Source organism: Barbus barbus (genome assembly GCF_936440315.1).
Source record: "Barbus barbus genome assembly, chromosome: 19".
Taxonomy (NCBI): domain Eukaryota; kingdom Metazoa; phylum Chordata; class Actinopteri; order Cypriniformes; family Cyprinidae; genus Barbus; species Barbus barbus.
The window spans coordinates 27,216,708-27,236,707 of NC_136747.1; the positions used below are offsets into that span (position 1 = coordinate 27,216,708).

At 35.0% G+C, this 20,000-nt stretch overlaps 1 protein-coding gene across 2 annotated transcripts in view; it reads left to right on the plus strand.

Annotated features, from left to right (window-relative positions):
- LOC306885398 (focal adhesion kinase 1-like) overlaps window positions 1-20,000 on the plus strand; it is a gene marked incomplete at its 5' end in the record, with an annotated part of 90,477 nt that overhangs the window by 53,501 nt on the left and 16,976 nt on the right. For both annotated transcript variants that reach the window (XM_079441869.1, XM_079441870.1), the window contains 17 exons: window positions 2,115-2,169; window positions 3,166-3,306; window positions 3,956-4,033; window positions 4,290-4,397; window positions 6,592-6,709; window positions 6,960-6,990; window positions 8,096-8,160; window positions 10,970-11,026; window positions 13,552-13,649; window positions 14,493-14,577; window positions 14,894-14,994; window positions 15,086-15,201; window positions 15,288-15,388; window positions 15,662-15,751; window positions 16,563-16,767; window positions 17,848-17,959; window positions 18,073-18,159. In XM_079441869.1, the coding sequence (XP_079297995.1) occupies window positions 2,115-2,169; window positions 3,166-3,306; window positions 3,956-4,033; window positions 4,290-4,397; window positions 6,592-6,709; window positions 6,960-6,990; window positions 8,096-8,160; window positions 10,970-11,026; window positions 13,552-13,649; window positions 14,493-14,577; window positions 14,894-14,994; window positions 15,086-15,201; window positions 15,288-15,388; window positions 15,662-15,751; window positions 16,563-16,767; window positions 17,848-17,959; window positions 18,073-18,159 (1,648 nt within the window). The remainder of the gene's footprint in view (window positions 1-2,114; window positions 2,170-3,165; window positions 3,307-3,955; window positions 4,034-4,289; window positions 4,398-6,591; window positions 6,710-6,959; window positions 6,991-8,095; window positions 8,161-10,969; window positions 11,027-13,551; window positions 13,650-14,492; window positions 14,578-14,893; window positions 14,995-15,085; window positions 15,202-15,287; window positions 15,389-15,661; window positions 15,752-16,562; window positions 16,768-17,847; window positions 17,960-18,072; window positions 18,160-20,000) is intronic.

Sequence of the window (20,000 nt, forward strand, 5' to 3'; positions counted from 1 at the left end):
TACAAAAAAAAAAAAAATTGGAATGATATCTGTTTTTATGTTAGCGTGACAAAATGTGTGACACTTGTGGTTTTCGGGGTCTCCAGAGATCAAAATAGACAAAATTCATCATCAAATTCAGAAACAACGCAGAACATATTGACAGAAATGGCACAAATAAAGTGGCACACTTCCACCAATGCAAAAAACATCCACAATGCTAAATTATATTGCTCACAACACACACACACACATATAGAGGAACAAATTTTTGAGACTATAAAAACTGTTCTCTTATCATTTGTAAAATAAAATCATCCAAAATGCAGTACCACCACAAAAATAAATTGGTGACACTGACACATTGAAAATGTGCACACTCACACACACACACACACACACACACACACACACACACACACACACACACACATTTGTAAGGCTATAATTTGTCAAATAAAATAATCCAAAATGCAGAACCAACACAAATATAAAGTGGTGACACTGACACCGACAATGTGTACTCACACACTCTCTCTCACACACACACACTTATTGTTCCTCGTTGTTTGATTTCTTTTACTAAATCTTTTTACTGCTTTATTTGCTCACTTGTTATTGCTGTTCAGTTCATGTGTTCATATGTAATATAACTGTTCATTTCTGTTCATTTTATTCATATGAATCCAACTGAATCCAACTTGTGAAAAGATATCTTTCAGGTCTCTCAAATAGCAAATAGCATATAGTGGAGCTCTATGGCCATCTAGTGGTTAAAGTGATTGTTTTTTATTTTAAAACGGCATTTTCCAAAAAATGGGTATAAATGTTACATTAAATCATTTAAAATGATCCATGTTATCCCCATGATTGAAAGTTAGAAATCTGGGCCTTTTATAAAGTGAATTTTACATCAAATGCTGTTTTTTTTGTAAAAAGCCTATTTAAATAAATATTTATTTATTTATAGAAATTTAAAAGATATCATAAATCCTCCAAAAACTGCACAAATGTTGAGTAAAAACATTAACAAACAGAGTAAAATTACATTTGTAAAAAAAAACCTATTATCTTGTTACAGAATTAAATGTTATTTTCTGGGGTCTCTGGAGACCCCCCAAAAAACAATGGGGGACAGAAATTAAAACCATCAGAGGGTTTTAATTTTAGTTACTGACAATAACCCTGCTCTGAATAGCAGAATAGGGTTGAAACTGTGCATTTTATTTGTGTAACATCATTCCCTTATATTAGTGTTCTCCACTGCTTTTATTGTAATGTATGTGAATTAGTGCTAAAAGCATGTGAGAATCTGGCAGCATGTGTGTGCCGTTAACCTCTCCAGACTAAAGGTTTAGCGCAGCAGTTAAAGTATCGACTGATGTGCCGCTCTCTGGGTCCATAAACATGGATGAATAGTTTTGGCGAGACGCCACGCGGTTACAGCTGAGCAAAGCCAAACCGGAGCGCTTTTCATTTAGATGATATGATGAAACTATCATCAGGGACTGCTGGCTTTTATTGGCCTTTAAATCTACAGTCCTGCTCACACGCTGGCTCTACACCTCTTTCTCTAACAGATACATCAGCTGACGTTTCCAGCTTGATATGCTGGTATTTAACATAAAAAATAGAAAAAAACAAAGGATGGTTATGATTATGATGTCATTGCAACAAATCAATTAAACTGTTTATTAATTTAAAAGGGAAAATAGGTTGGTAAAAGGGTTTTTTCACACCCCAGCCTCAAGGTTTTTTGTTATAAATTATGTAAAAAAAAATTAAGAAAGATTAAAAATTAAATTCTAGATTTGCCTTCACTACCATTCACTTTGTTCTCATCAAAACATGCATATTAAATGCAGAAATATTTATTTTGTGTATGTTGTTGATGTGTTTAAAGCATGTCTATGAAACGCAGAGGATGCCGTGTGATTTTGATTGTTATACACATGCCAGGTTTTCCTGATGTTTGGAGAAGTTCATCCAGCGTGTGTTTATAGATCAGTGTGATGAGATCAGTTCACCAGATGAGCTGCTTCTCTGTGGAAATGTCTAAAATACGTTTTGTATGGCCGTCCGATGACTTCATCAGATCTGCGCTCAGATTTCTGCTCTGTTTCTCTGTTTTGCAGAAAAGATGTTGGACTACGACGGTTCTTCCCCAAAAGTTTGTTGGAATCGGTTAAGGTGAGATGATGCTTTCTACTGAGACCACATTGGTTATTAAACTTGTGCATTGTTAAGCATTTAGCCATATGTCTCTGGCTTAAGTTGAATACTTTTGGGTTTAAAGTTGCATCAAATCAAATTAATGCAAAGGATTTGCTTTAATCAATATGTCATAACTTGCTCTTTGTGTGATAAGCTCAGTTAATATCTGTGATGTATATGAGACCAATCACATTCCAGTATTTTACAAACCACTTAATAATCAACAGATGAAATCACGTCTCAACTCGATGTTTTTGTGTGATGTCACTCAGAAATACATCATAATATGTGGCTGTAAACTTGGTCATATCTTCCGTTTAATGGCGGCTTTTAGTATCTTTGAGATACCATTATAGTTTATATTTCTATTTAGATTTTTTTTTTGATAATTTATATTTTTACTTACAATTTTATTAAAAAAAAAAATTTAATTTGTGCTTTTGTTGTTTTTATTAGCTTATATAAGTATAAAAATATTTGTATTCGTTTTTTTTTAAATAGCTTTTTTAATTTTTATGTTGTTTCCTTTTCGATTTGAAAGTTTTTGTAGCTTTTGTGATTAAAAAATATGTCTTTTTTTATTAATTTCGATTTCAGTTATAGTTTTTTATTTTAGTACATTGCTAAACTAAATAAAAGTCGGAAATGTTTCCTTAGCAACTGACTGACAAAATTAATAAAAAATTTTGTATATTTTATTTTATCTCAAGTAACACATTTTTTTAAGGTTTTAATTTGAATAATAACCCAGATGTGTATTGTGAAAAGTGCTGTAAAAAAAAAAGACTTGACTTGAATTGAAATACTGGTTTAAGAGGTTTTTATGCTGATCTTTATAGCACCCAGTTGCACAAGAGCTGTAATTCAGTATGATGTTATTAGAGTGTTTTTTATCTAGTATTGCTGATATGGGCTCTGCTGAGGTTTGTAATCAGTGTGTGAAGTGGGCTGCTCTTTCTCTCTGTGCTTCAGGCCAAAGCGCTGAGGAAACAGATCCAACAAACGTTTAAGCAGTTCGCCAACCTGAACGACGAGCAGAGCATACTGAAATTCTTTGAGATCCTGGCGCCCGTCTACAGATTCGACAAAGAGTGCTTTCGATGTGCTCTGGGGGTACGTCAGGTCACCCCTGCTGTGGGGAATCATGGGACTTTACTGCCTCCTGCTGCTCAATGAGCAATTACATTAGTGACACTGACACTCACTCAGGGTTCACCAAACCAAAATGAAAGAAATGAATACTTTTATTCATCAAGGATGCATTAAACTGATCAAAAGTGACAGTAAAAACGTTTATAAGGTTAAGGAGGATCATGTGACTCTGAAGACTGGAGTAAGGATGCTGAAAATCCAGCTGCGCATCACAGAAATAAATTACATTTTAACATATATTAACTTTGAAAACAGTTATTTGAACTTGTAATAATATTTCACAAATTTACTGTATTTTTAAACAATTAAATGCAGCCTTGATGAGCAAAAGAGACTATATTAATCTTATCAACCACAAACTTTAATGTATACCATACTATATTATGTGTTATGTATTTTATCATACTTAGTTTGGCATATTTTCATTTTGGTGGTATAATGAAAGCAATATTTGTAGATAAAATTATATAGGAGCCTTTATAAAATTACTTACTATTTATTTTTGTGTTCTTTTTTTAACCCTTAATGATTTCTTTTCTTCTGATTAAATCTGAATTCAGTGTGCAGTCAGATCCTGTGATTGACGCTCATCTCTCTCTGTCTGTCTCAGTCGAGTTGGGTCATATCAGTGGATCTCGCGATCGGTCCAGAGGAGGGAATCAGTTACCTGACAGACAAGGGCTCCACGGTAACGCAGAATCACATCACCATAGCAACAAGCATCTGTTTTGCTTTAACCCTAGTTGTTTTGTTCAGTTGCTTGGTTCTATTTATGAGTAGCTCCGCCTACAGTGAAATCTCATTGGTCGAAAATCCTAAGTAAAAATAAACAGCAGATGTTTTGATTGGTTGATAAGGTGGAATTTCTTAATTTAAAAGCTTATCTGTCGCATTAGTCTCTCTGTCATGTGATGCATGAGTAATGCGTGTCCTTTTTCTCTCAGCCGACACATCTGGCCAACTTCACTCAGGTGCAGAGCATCCATTACTCCTGCGTGGAGGAGAAGGAGAGGAAGGGTGTCTTACAGCTGGACGTGGCAGGAGCCGCTGAGGTAAACGGTGCAGTTTAAAGCTCACGATCAGCCATGCTTCTCCAAGAAAATCTGGTTTTGCCCAGGAGTTTGAGCTCAGAAGTAAATGAAACGCAGCTGATGTTCTGATTGTAGGATGTGGTGTTTAGTTTGAGATGTGTGTAAATCCAGCTCAGCCCTGCGCTGACGGCGCTCTAATTTCAGTCCGTCACTGTTATTTTGGGTCTTGGCGTCTTTGTCTGTACTTTGTCTGTCTTTCTTTTCTCTCTTTCTGATTGTCTGTCTTTTAGGCAGCATTTTTACCCAGCTTTAGACGCTGTGGTGGACTTGTTAGACTGAATTAAACCAGTGGCGTTATTGTTAACTAAAACTATTAAAACTAAAAAAAAAATTTTTGGTATAGCTGAAATAAAACTAAATATAAATGTTAGACTAAACTATTTTATAACTATAATTGGTGGCATGGTAACAAACTGATAAAAAGCTAAACAGAAACATAAAAAAGTAATAAAAATTATAAATCAAGTAAAAAATGACTAGCATTTAACTAAAATTAAAATGAAAACTAAAAAATAATAAAATAACAAAAATATTTAAAACATTAAAAGAAAAAGAAAAAAAACCTTTAAATGATGTTGTGCCAGCTTGGGGGAAAAAACGTTTAAGATAAGTACTTAAATGACTTCAGTCGGAAAAGGGTGGTTTGCCCACTTCAGGTTGGTGGAGAGTTCCTGCCTCAAGTGGAGGAGTTTAAGTATCTTGGGGTTTTGTTCACGAGTGAGGGAAGGATGGAACGGGAGATTGACAGACGGATCGGTGCAGCTTCTGCAGTAATGCGGTCGATGTACCGGTCTGTCGTGGTGAAGAAACCGGTCTCTCGATTTACCGGTCATTCTACGTTCCTACTCTCACCTATGGTCATGAGCTTTGGGTCATGACCGAAAGGACAAGATCCCGGATACAGGCGGCTGAAATTAGCTTTCTCCGCAGGGTGGCTGGGCGATCCCTTAGAGATAGGGTGAGAAGCTCGGTCACTCGGGAGGAGCTCAGAGTAGAGCCGCTGCTCCTTCACATCGAGAGGGGTCAGCTGAGGTGGCTCGGGCATCTGTTCCGGATGCCTCCTGGATGCCTTCCCGGGAAGGTGTTCCGGGCGCGTCCTACTGGGAGGAGACCCCGGGGAAGACCTAGGACACGCTGGAGAGACTATGTCTCCCGGCTGGCCTGGGAACGCCTCGGTGTCCCCCCGGAAAAGCTGGAGGAAGTGTCTAGGGAGAGGGAAGTCTGGGCATCTCTGCTTAGACTGCTGCCCCCGCGACCCGGTCCCGGATAAGCGGAAGAAGATGGATGGATGGATGGATGGATGACTAAAAAAGAAATTTAAAGAAATTAAAGCTAAACAGAAGTATTAAAAAAAAAAAAAATTGCTAATAAAAATGACAAAGCACATAACAGTTACTTAAACCTAAACCAAAATTACAATGAAAACTGAAAAGTAAAAAAATATGAAAATAATAAATATATGTCTAACTTTTGCCATGGCAACTAACGGAAATGCAATTGAAGTGTTAAAATGACTAAAACTAAGACTGAAATAAAAAATAAAGCTAAGTAGTAATAGTGTTCATTTTATATTAAATATTGTATTTCACTAATATTACAAAGAAAACAGAAAAAATAATAGAACTGGAAATCTAAATATTGATAAATACTAAAATAGTATATCAATAATGCTGAAACAGATTTAAACTGTTATCTTAAGATCATAATTAAATATAAATAGTTTTATTTGGTCTTTTGTGCCTTATTTTATTTTTTCCCCTCTATATTTGTTTGTGTTGAATCATTTTGTGCTTTGATTATTTTATAGTGATATTCTATTTTTAATAGTTGTTTTTTGCTTGTGAAGCACTTTGAGTTATGTTTTATGCATAAAAAGTGCTGTATCCAGCTCATAAGAGTCATTTGTTTGGGAATCAGACTAGACGTGTGTTTGTTATTATTTTTATCTCATCACATTTAATCTAAACAGCATAATCACAGCTGGAGTAAAGGAAAGCACTGTTGTGGGCGCGTCTTCAGCACTGTGTGTGTGTGTGTGTGTGTGTGTGTGTGTGTGTGTTTGGTCAGTGCAGCTGGTGTGTGTTGTATCCTGACGTCATGATGAGGCTGCTGTTGCTGATAGTGGCTCATTGTGAGTCTGGTTTCTTTCTCGTAGCCTCTCACGATCAGCACGCCGTCCTTCGCCACCGCTGAGAACATGGCCGACCTCATCGACGGATACTGTCGACTGCTCAGTGCCATCAACCAGTCCTTCATCGTCAGACCGCAGAAAGGTACGTCTGACTCACACTGCTGCATTGTGGGATGTTTGTACTCTAGACGCAGTAAAGCATGGAGTTAGCATGAATGAGACACATTGAGTGGAAAATCTCAGTATGAAGCAGCGCAGCAAGACATATATATTAAAAATCAGTCCACTTGTAGTAAAGTATGAAATGCAGTTCTTGGTAATGTAGTGTTTGGGTGAGTCATGTTCTCCTGTTTGATTCATGAGCTGATGCTGTGTGTTTTTCTGTCCTACAGAGGGGGAAAGAGCTCTTCCATCCATTCCCAAGTAAGTCATAAATTCACTTCACTGGCGTTCATGAGCTGTTTAATAAACTGACGTCAGGCACAAGATTCATTTGACCACCAGTTAATACTTAAACTAGAGCTCGGTGAACATTCACTATATATCTGTGATCATGTTGTTGAGGGTGGTTTTAATGCATTGTTTTGTTTCTTAGAATTTTAGCATCATTAGACTAATTTAACAAAGTCTGAAGGAAACAAATATATATATATATATATATATATATATATTAATATGTGAACCATTAATAAATATGATTTTTTTTTTTGTTGTCATATTTGTTTATTTATTTTTCTATTTTATTTTATTTTATTTAATTGTATTATTATTTTTTTTATTTGGTGCCCATGAAGTTTCCTAAAGAGCATCATTACACTAAATTAACACCAAAAGTCGGGAGTATATGAATATATATATATATATATATATATATATATATATATATATATATATATATATATACATAAACATTAATAAATGTTATTCTAAATATATATTTTATATTTTATAACTTTTTAATATTTTAAAATAATTTTCGTTTTTTTATTTATTTATTTTTATTTGGTTCCCATGACGTTTCCAAAAGAAAAGAGCACCATTAGACTAATTTAAGTTCAAAATCTGGAAAGAAAAAAGTAGATTATTATATAAAATTTTAACAAATAATAACAGATAAATATAATGTTTTTTTAATTAAATGGCTTTTTTTATTTAGAAATTCCAATATTTTAAATTAGGTATTAACATTCTAATATTTCTAGAATACAATATGTAATATAATGTATAATATTGCATCATATTTATATAGTTATATTTATTAAATTTTATGTTTTATGATTTTCCCAGGCTTATATTATAAAATATGATATACTGTTGCCAAGTTCTAATTGGGGGCTAACTAAAGAGTTTTAATTTTGCATGTTGCATATAGTAAGTAAAAATGCTTTAGCATGATTTTGATTATGTTAGCATGCATATTTGCATGAGGTACCAAATCAACGCACACACGTGGAAGTTCTCATGTTTACGTGAGCCATTGGATAAATGTGTCTTGTTATGTGTGCATAATGGAATGGTTTCTCCACAGACTGGCCAACAATGAGAAGCGGCTGGAGGGGATTCGGGCAGGAGTTCGTGCCATCTCTGTTTCAGGTAAGACTCATCTGACGTCATTTCTGATTTATCAGGTTTATTGATTATCTGAGGGATTTCACCAATTTTGTTGTCTTATCAGATGAAAATGGTCTAATAGCTTGTGTCACTTATGATCACTTAATTTATAGCATAAACAGGCTGCATGAGTATAATTACATTTGAGGTTTAATACTTAGTGTTAGAGGTTTGTTCAGTTTACTAACCCTGAGAATGACCAATGGTAATAGTGATGCTTTACAGGCCAAACACTGCTAGTAATATCAGAGCTTGACACTTCACAATCCAATCATATCACTTATGAGAAACAAAATCTGAATGTTTGTTTTCACTCTGAAATATTGCAATCAAATGCATTGCAAATTGCAAGATGTCGGGCTGGTTTCTGCAACATCTGCACACATTTAAAGCTCATCATCAGTTATATTTCAGATGTTTCATGCTCATGAATGTGTTTGCTGTTTATAAGCTGCTTGCACTGGAGATTTTCAGCATAATCTAAATCTAAAACCACTTTCTGAAGTTATTCTCATTCTTTTTAATGCAAACATGCTCCTTTTTTGATGTGATTGCACTAATTTCTGGGTTTGTTTGTATTGTTACCTGATCATTAGTGAATCGAGTGCTAAAATAACGGAAACGGCACGTGCCGTCAGTGGTTGCGTTTCATTTTTGGTGTGAGATGAGCTGATAGTGAACATCTGAGCGTCTCCATTCCTCCTGCCATATTCTCTTGCTTTGCTTCACTCTCTTTCTCTCTCCATCTGTCGTTCTTCACTGAAGACTCGGTGGTTCAGACGCCCACCAAAGCTGCTAAAGCTCGGCGCTTTCTCCTTCCGTTTGTCCTCTGTTCCCATGATTCTCCTCCTAAGGGTACATGCTGTTCCTGTGTGTGTGTGTGTGTGTGTTTATCACTAACCCTCACCTGCTCTCCACCCTAAACAACACGTTCTGTAGTATCATCTGCTTCCCATAGATTCACAGGTGCATCATAAGTGCTGTGATTCATTCTCTTCATTCTGTTTTCATCTAGCTAGAAGTGTAGATGTGCTTTTGAATGCTGGTAGTTTCTACCTCCTTGACCAATCAAATCACATTCTTTTTATAATTTTTTGTAACTATATGTATTTAATTATGTGTATAATATTGCATAATATATAATAAAATATTTTATTTATAGAACATTTTATAATATTTATATTTTTAATTTAAATATTTAATTGTTTTGCTTATTTTGCTTTTGGAAATTATTGTTCATGACAGTTAAACACATCTGCAATGTGGAAAGATAATTATAAGATATCATATGTGCATAAATAAACATTTATTATTTATTTACTTACTTAATTTGCTTTTTGAAATAATTTATGGCAATATAAACACATTCCCAGCAATATATAATATATATCCCAATATATATATATATATATATATATATATATATGCATCGACAAAAAATATTTGAGCATTTTCTTTGCTTATTTTGCTTTTTGAATTTTTTTATTCATTAATTTTATTAATTTTATTCATTATTCGACAATTAAATGCATTAATTCCATTAGTGTAATAAATTAACTGTGTGTGTATATATATATATGATATTATAGAATTTTGTTTAAAAATAATATAACTTTTTTTCATATCATAATGAGGAGAAATTAATATTTTAAATTAAAGTACAGCTAATTTGATAAAAGTATCCTTCATTTTCTTTGTGCAAAATATATATAAATATATGTTTTGTATTTGTGTTTTTCTATTGATTTAGCGACGAAAGACTTACGCAGTTTTTATTTTTGCTAATTGCATTAAACAAAAAAAAACCTGTCTCCAAATAAGATCCGAGATTTTTCCATGCGAAACGCACTGAATTAGACCTGTGGCAGTACAATCCAGGCAGATGTGTGTCCACGTCCCAATTGAATCTCGTCCCACACATTCCTGCTGCACATCTAACCCAATATAACCCACACTAATGACTCCCAGAACAGCATGAACAAAACACGTTTACTGCAGGAGCCACTCACACAGCCAGAGAGGACGAATAAACCGGTTAACCGCTTCAGATTCATGACCAACGTGTGTTTTCATGTCAGCTGGTGAATTAACCTTTCTCCTCTCTGCTCCTCTCCTCTCCGTTCTTTGCATGGACCTGCAGAAGATCTAAGCGGAGATGGTAATGTTTGACTTGCAATCTTCATTTCTTTCCTCTAACTGACTCCATGCTCTCTGTGTGTGTTTGGAAAGTTACTGGATTCTAGTCAATCTTGCGTAGCTTCTAGTTTATTTGTAGTGTCTAAATATGAGTCTGCTTCACTTTAAGTGCACTTGAAGTCTCTTTTGCTCCCTGCATTCCTCACAGGGTACTTTAAAGGTGTGATTATTTAGAAAAGCGAGTGACCTCTACCAAAAAAACACCACATTTCACTGCTGGTTATACTCTGTAATGTGACGAATAAAAATCATGAATCTTGAAAACAAAAACGCTGGACTAAATCTGTTTTGCATGAAGGTGAAAGAGTCACTTCCTTCCCCTCGTCTTTCTCAAGCTCAACCACAGAGCTGCTCTCTGATTGGTCGGTCGGACAGACAGACACTCATATGGAGTTCAGAGAGTTTAAAAGAGAGAAGTGCACTTGAGTTTGAGTGTGTGCGTTAGTCTTCATGGAGGAGTTTCTTGGCTGGTTGACCGGCTCTAGTTTGTGTAGTGGAAGGTTACGTGTGTTTGGGGTGGTGTAGTGACCGAGTGGGCGTTAGTTTGGCCGGTGTGTGTGAGATACTGACTGCTGCTGCTTCTGTCTCCCTGCAGAAACAGACGATTACGCAGAGATCATAGATGAAGAGGACACCTACACCATGCCCTCTAGTAAGTACCCTCACTTGTGCCGCCTTTTAAGTGTGTGTAACTGCTGTCTTCCGGGATCCAGATGTTTCGGTCCAAATCCGTACGGTTTTTCTGAGCCAAATCCTGACTTTTTTTCCCCCTGTCTGGCTTGTTTGGTTTGTTGATGTGGCGGCAAATGAAATTTAAAGTATCCAGCTCTGACATTCCAGAATATTCTCTCTGGAAACTCCGTTTGTGTCGCACTTTAAAACATTTGATTCATTATATTTGAAATCAAACAGGTCATATTTGGGCGTAATTCTGAAAATAAAGCATGTATGTGTTTGGATCTAACTCAATCTGACATGTTTGCTTCAGGGGACGTCCTTAAAAGTGAAAAGGATTCACAAAGTATTAATCATCTGTTAAATTGCTAGGTTCCTTTTAGGGTTTGGAGTTTAATCTGAATTGGCTTTATATAAACACACTGGAGGTCCGTGATGTGTCCTGATTTAGTGAGTGTGTGTGAGTCAGCGACTGCTCACTAACATTCACGAGTGTGTGACTTTACAAACAATCACAGGATCCTGAACACACACTCGATATACGAGTGTCTTCAAGACAGTTGATCAAAAAGTTGTCATCATTTACTTTCCATCATATCGTTCCAAAACCATGATTTTTTTACAGTGCAGCACGAAAGCAGATGTTTAGCAGAATGTTCATGCTGCTCTTTTCCAGTCAATGAAAGTAGATGGTTTCCAGTGGCAAGGTGTTATATAACATTCTGGCAAGGTTCTCTCAAAGTTATGAACAAACGCTCTTCTAGTTTAATGTTACCTGGTCTTTAATAATGTTAGCACAAAAACATTGTTTATACATTGTATACTGAAACATTTTAGTTGCACATTCGTCTGACATTTTGTAAATGTTACTACTTTCAGAATGTTCAGAGAACATTTAAACATAACATTCCGATGTTTGTAAAATTATACAATTGAATGAACCAGGAAAAAATTTTTTTTTTTTTTAAACTGACATTTTGAACCAGAGGGAGTTTTGGTTCCTTGCACCATTCACGAGTCGCTCGTTTATAAATGAGCAGCATGAACATTTTTTGTTTTATGCTTTGAAATGACAGGTGAGTAAATGCTCAATTAATGGCAGATTCACTGAAACCGTTTTTATCATTTCTTGCTCATTTTCCAGGGAATTTTTATGTTGTCCTCTACTTAATTTGTATAATATGCTAAACACACATGTTTTATAACAGCTCTGTTTGACATGTCTGTGATTGATAACTGTGTGCAGCTCTCCACATCTCATCCCTCTGTTTCTCTCTCTCTCATCCTGAGCTTTAATTCTCATCTAAAAGCCCAATCTCTGACTTTTCTCTTTAACAACCAGCCGAATGCTATGGATTAGACGCAGGTAACGCCATCCCTCTGTTTGTGTGCTTCTTTCAGTTTTTCTCTCTTTTTCTCAGTTTTGCTGTGTGCTTGTGTTAGAAGCAGGTTCCTCTTCATATCGTAGACTAATGCAGGGTTTCATTCAAATAATTTTGTGTATTTTATGGGAATCAAACCCATGCCTTGTTTGTTCTACGATCTAAAATATAGAACCTGGGATATAAAAAAAGTATTTTAACATCCAAAACATGCCACACAGCATCTTTAAGGCTTTATATTATTATTGAGCATCTTTATATTATTGTTTTTATAATATAATTTATACTTATTTATAAGTATTAAGACATTAAATATTTTGTATACCTAAAAAACCTGCAGAAGTCATTGATATGTAGCCAAACAATAGATTATTATTGTTTTTTTTTGCTCATTTATATTTTTTAAATAGTTTTTTTGTTTGTTTGTTTGCATTTATAAACAAACAGTTATTTGTTCTTTCTTTTAATAAATGATGTGTTTTTATTTTATTTTGTATTTGTTTTTGTTGTTGTTTTTTTACTGTGATATTCAGAAATATTTTTTTACTATGACATTTTCTTTCTTTGATATTCAGCATTAAAATGATCAAAAATCACAGTAAAGAAATGTGAATGTTAAAATATTTATTTTTCAAATCAATTGTGCATTTACGTATTTTTAGCTTTTTTATTTTGCTATATCGTGATTTCAACAGAACATTGAGGGCTTTATTGAAGACTTATTTTAATACAGGTTATGCACAGTACATTAGTTAGAGTGGACTTCATATTTATTAAGACAAATGGAAATGAGTCTGGCATATATGTGCAGTTTGTTCAATATGTGGCTTCAATGTTTTAGGTTTCCTAGTCAATGTTTTGTCATCTAGACACCGTCCTTCTGTCCCTCACAGCCTCGTCTTCCTTCGTTCACAATTAAGTATGGTGTCCACCCTGACTAAGGCCTTTTGTTCATGACCTCAGTGTTTCTAAACTTGCAATTGGCAACTTTCAAACAGTTTGTTAAATGGCTGTGATCTCGGCCACAGCTGCTGGTCTTCTGAGCTTACATGACGATCAGAGCGTGTGCTTTGTTGGTTCCTCTGATGCTGAGCTTCAGGTTTGTGTTTTTCATCTGTAGCTCAGGACTATGAGATCCAGCGGGACAGAATCGAGTTGGGACGGTGTATCGGCGAGGGCCAGTTTGGTGACGTCCACCAAGGGGTTTACATGAGTCCGGTAAAAAACAGATTCATCGTCCACACAAATATTAACCAAACAAACACTGCATTCGGAGTGCAAACTGGTGCACACTGGTCCTAAATCAGTTCATGTCAGAATCCCATGTTTTTAGAGAGAGAGCTACTAAAAATGTTACAAAACTATTATTTAGCATAAACTGAACATAGCATGAACAGATTAAAACGAAAAGATCAAGGAAAATGAAGTTTAAGAAGTATATTTTGAATACATATTTTTATACAATTTTATAAAACAGAAAAGTTTATATAATATGTGATTATTGTGCAATCTAACATTTGGTCCCAAACTAGCTCTCTACTGATCAAGCAAATATTTATGGAATACATTTGATATGGAATATACATGTTTATATAACAAATATTATATAAAAATGTATATATTTGGACCAAATAATTTATATAATATCTAGGTTTATTAGTAAATACAATCTAAACCAGCTTTCTACTGATTTGGCTAGCAATTTTTTTTTTTTTTTTTTATCCAAATAAATATATTTTAAATACATTTTTTTAAAAATCAGATTGGTATGTATATTTTATGTGTATTTTATTCTATTATGTTTATAAATGTCACAGATAAGCAGGTTTTAAACTGTATTTATGATATACAAAATTTTATATTAATAATTAATTAATTTTTTTTACCTATTCCCTACTGCTTTTTACTGTGTTCTGACGCTGTTAAAACAGACTAAAATGTCACCCTTTGTGGACGTATGGTTTTACTACTATGCACTTTTAATTTGTAATCTTCCTGAATTCATGCTCTTAGTTTTTGAGTTGCATGCGTTTGACGTGATGCATGTGCTGTCCCTGACAGGAGAATCCATCGCTATCAGTGGCCATCAAGACGTGTAAGAACTGTACCTCAGACAGCGTGCGTGAGAAGTTCCTCCAGGAAGCTCGTGAGTATCAAGAGTTCACACTAGCGTCTTTCATTACGTCACTTGAGAATTCATTCCAGCTGATGCACTTCTACTTTGAGAAGTTTCTTTTTTTACCATGGCTGTTCCATCTGAACACATGATGCATTGCAGTCTAATTTCATTTGAAATTTACATTTATTTTTAGTTTATTTGAAGTTGAATATGAGGAAGTCACTGCTACCGCATTTGCATGCTTTGGGAGAAGTCCGAGTAAAACCACTAAACCAAACTGATTTTGCAAAAGTGAAGCAGTGAGAATATCTGTGTTCAGACGGTGTGATTTTATGATTGACAGTGACAATGCGGCAGTTTGACCATCCGCACATTGTGAAGTTGATTGGAATCATCACTGAGAATCCCGTCTGGATCATCATGGAGTTGTGCACGCTTGGAGAGGTCTGTGTTTTCATTCTTTAAACTGGCACAGATATTAGACTCCCTGAAATCATCTGGAAATCTCCATTGAGAACGGTTTGATTCATTTTAGTTGAGGTCGTTCTTGCAAATAAGGAAGTACAACCTCGACCTGTCCACGCTGATTCTGTTTGCCTATCAGCTGAGCACAGCGCTGGCGTACCTGGAGAGCAAACGCTTCGTGCACAGGTGACTGAAGACCTTCACACGCTCAGAACAGTCTTTCCTCAGTTTCCTGGTCGTAGTGCACCGAGGTGAATGTGTGTTTTATGCAGGGACATTGCTGCCAGGAACGTGCTGGTGTCTTCCACAGACTGTGTGAAACTTGGTGACTTCGGTCTCTCCAGATACATGGAGGACAGTTCCTATTATAAAGGTATGTCATTTAATATGCATTTAAACACAATTCAACATGATTTACTTGTGTATGTCCACAACAAGTCATGCAAGTTTTCATTAAAACACTTCCTGTAGTTGCTGTGCATTTTAGAGGCTGAAAAAATGATTAAAGCTGCTGGAAAAAGTTATGATGAACGCAAACAGGCCTCCCTCAGAAATGTTGGCAGAGGAAGGCTATAGCGGCCTCTGGTGGATAGTGAAGGCATGTTGGATTGTTTATAGTCTGTGAACAGTAGTGTGTGTTTTCCAGCTTCTAAAGGGAAACTGCCCATCAAATGGATGGCTCCTGAATCCATTAACTTCCGGCGGTTTACCTCGGCCAGTGACGTCTGGATGTTTGGTGAGTGCTTAACGTTTTTTAGAAATTGGAAGATGAATATTTCATGATACTGTATTCTTACAGTTTGACTTTTCTTGAACACCATCAACATGCTCCCTTAACACCATCCTTCTGTTATTAATGCTATTTTAGTTTGATTGGAAATGCGATTAGAGTGATAGTATTATTATTTGTAATAATTTTACTCTTATTAATATAACATATTTTAGATTTTTATTTTGGAAAAGCATATAATTTCAAATTATTATATAAAAAAAATGTCATTGCTTTAGTCAGTCAACTTTCCTCAGGCTTAATTGGTCAATTTATGTGATCATGCTACTATTAATGATATGATTAATAATGTGAATGATGAATAATGTTGTAAATAAAAAAAAATTGGTGATGATGCAAAATTGAGTAGTGTGGGATTTATCTATGTATTATGTATGAAAGGTGTTTATTACATATATAAATATAAACTCCCTCTCTCTCTCTCTCTCTCTCTCTCTCTTTATATATATATTTATATATATATACAGTGCCCTCCATAAGTATTGTAACAGTAAAGACAATATTTCTCTGTTGGCTGTGGAGTCAAGACATTTGCAAACATGATTAAAATATGAATATGAGACAAAACTACAGAATGTCACATTTTAATATTATAAATAAAAAAAAAAATATTTAATATTTAAAATATAATATGACTTATTTTTCAAATATGTTCTTCTGTAATCACTGCTGTATTGTATTTTTATTGAGTGATCATTCTTTTTGTTTATTTGTGATGACTGAGGCAGATTTCTGACCCGTTTCCGTCTCCTCTCAGGTGTGTGTATGTGGGAAATCCTCATGTTCGGCATCAAGCCCTTCCAGGGCGTGAAGAATAATGACGTGATCGGGCGGATAGAGAACGGTGAGAGGTTAGCGATGCCCCAAAACTGCCCTCCGACGCTCTACAGCCTGATGACCAAATGCTGGGCGTACGACCCCAGCAAACGCCCGCGCTTCACCGAACTCAAGACACAGCTCAGGTCAGTGTGCTGCTGATGCTTCTCCTCGCTTCATGAACACATCTGCTGGTGCGAGTAAATCAGCAGGGTCTGCACAGATGATCTGATGAGTGTGTTGTTCTCTGGTTCTGACACTAGAGGTCTGTGTTTAGCTGTCAGTGTTATAGCTCAAGTACACCAGCAAAACTACAACAGGAACATTGATCATTCGCTGTCCTGCATCATACTTATCGAACAAATTTCAATACGTGTTTCTTACTAGTTTTGTGCTGCTGATTCCAAAAATAGCGCCTTTTTTGCTATAGCTTGTCACACTTTCTCACAAAATATAATGCTATTTGTAACATTTTTGTATCATTTGATAGGTGCAGATGTCTTGTACTATCACTTAATCAGCAGAAAAACTGCCACAAACACTTGATTCCTCTCTGAATCTGAGCCACATTACTACTATTTGTTCAGTTATCAGCACATTTTCACATGTATGACATTATTTTATGCTCAATCCTGATTTCGAGGTTAGAATTACAGCCAGTGATAAAGAAAATAATGGAAATGCATGAGCCAGATGTTTTCTGCTACATCCAAATAGCAACAGGAAATTACAGATTTAGCTTTTTTTTCATAAACTTGTTTGTAATCTTCTTTGCCGTCAAATAAAGCATTTGAACTTTTTTTTTTTTTTGCAAATCAGCAGTTTTTGATTTTCAAGATGCAGGGCTGCATTTATTAACAAATTAATGTTAACATTGTAAATGTAAGCATTACAATTTCGATTTGACTAATTCTGTGTGCAATTGAATATAAAGGAATGCTGTCAGAAAAGGCTGCTCATGTAGTTATTTTGTGGGGAACAGACTTGCATTTCAAATGGCATGATGAAATACACCAGTAATGCAGTAATTAAAGTGTGTTGTTTGCTTTCATTTTCTGTACTAGCCCCAAAAAAATCTTCCTGTCTTTGTCAGGAACTAAAAAAAAGAAAAATAATTTGAAACAAGCCAAACATTCATTTGTCAAATGCACATCACATCGACTCCAAACTCTTTAAAAGCATCTTCTCAGGAGGTCTTTGCTGATTCTTGCTGTCTGTCTCTGCAGCACTATCCTGGATGAGGAGAAGGCCCAGCAGGAGGAGCGTTTCCGGATGGAGATGAGGAGACAGGTCACTGTGTCCTGGGATGCTGGGAATTCAGACGAAGCGCCTCCAAAGGTCAGATCTCCATCCGCATCTGCACATTCAGTTACTCATTCCTCTGAAGGACACTGTCGGAGAGTTTTCTCTGTTTGGTAAGAACTCTGACTCTGTCTGTTTTGATCTCACAGCCCAGCAGACCTGGTTACCCGAGTCCTCGATCCAGTGAAGGTTATTTCCCTAGTCCTCAACACGCTGGTCAGCACAACCACTACCAGGTAACATGACTTACACACAGGGCTCAAATTGAGGGGGGATGGCAAAAAAATGACAAAAAGCATCCCCTCTGTAAAACCACCATCCCCCCTTACCATCCCCTTTGGATTTTTACTTTTGTGTATTACGTAAAACTTATCATGCACATGAAATGTTAAAATTTTCCACTTATGATAATTTACTAACTAAATAACGGCGATGGGCCAATCAGAACTTGGAACTGTAACAAGCTACGCACGAGCGAAAGCAATTTCGTAATTTTTCAGCCAAAACTGTTAAAGCGCAAATTTTGAAGTTCTTTTAAAAGAAGACAACAGAAGGTATGATTTTTCGATAGGAGACAGGAGACGATAGGAGAGCTGACTTTATTCAACTTTGATAAAAATAAAAATAAATAAATAGTAAAAACACGTCTTGAGAGTCCAAAAGCATTCACTGTGCGATGAAGCCCATTAGAATACAGTTAGAATGCCCTTATAATTCCAGCAACAAAAAAATACCCATGTATGAGTTTTTACGTTTTTATATTCATTGCACAAGCAATGTACTTATCTGTATATCAGCACATGTGCGCGAGGCCGCGAGTACAAATGTGGTATTAGTTTTATACAACAGTGCATAGCAACACTATTCACTATTCCGATTTCTGAACGAATCGAGTGAGCCAGTCTCACTTGTTTCGTTTCAGTTGAATCAGCCGTTTTTAACGAATCGTTTGATATGAATGATTCAGTAAGTCATTTATTAAAACAGGGACTTGCCGCCACCTACAGGCGGTTTATTGTCATATTTATTTATCCATAACAGACCTAATGAACCAGCACAAAAACACATTCAGTAAAATATTGTTTAATTATCAGTATTGACCAAAATTCCTCTATTTCAGGCCCCAGAAGGAAACAAACAACAACTTACAAATAATAGTTAATTTAAAAAGGATAATTTTTCATTAATTAGCCACAGGAACAGCCGACCACACCATCCCCCCTGAAATTGTTTTACAATTCGACCGCTGCTTACACACACATCAGCATCTTCATGCAAACACACAACAAATAATACATGAAAATATACATGCACACCTAAATGCTGAGATGCAAGTTTATGCATCAAAAAAGAAAGTACAACTGCACAACTCCTATTTGTAGGCATATTAATTTATTGATTGAAACGACATTTCATCCTTCAGCTTTTCTGACTGTGTAATGCATATATAATGTATATTAATGCAGTATAATGTGTATTTTCTGACCTGCTTGTAATTGACAATGCAACCATGTTTTTAAATTTGTAATTAGAATTGTTTATAAATCTATTGTCAACAAAAGAGAAAATGTAACATTTAGCAGTTTTCCACTCTGTTATTAATTATATTAGTATCAACTTTTTTATTTTACATTACAATAGTATTATTACAATAGCAATATATTTCTTTATTGATTTGGTTTAATTTTTATAATTTGAATTATAATTTACTTTTAATAAAATAATTTAATTTAAATGGTTTATTAATGATAGTAATATTATTAGCATTATTATTATTTTAGTGAATACTTGTTTTGTTATTTTACAATAGTATTATTGCAATAACAATATTAGTTTATTTTTATTTTATAATTAATTTTATAATATAAATAATTTATTAAAATAATAATTCAGAAATATATTTTATTATTATTATTATTATAGAAATGAATGGGGAATGTGATTTCCTTATTTTTTGTACTTAGCTGATTATTTCACAGCCATAGGAAGCAGAATAAACAGGTCAACAATTACCTGAAGGTGGAGATGATTACGACATAGGAAAAGTAATTATTATCTAGTTAATCTTGCACTAAAA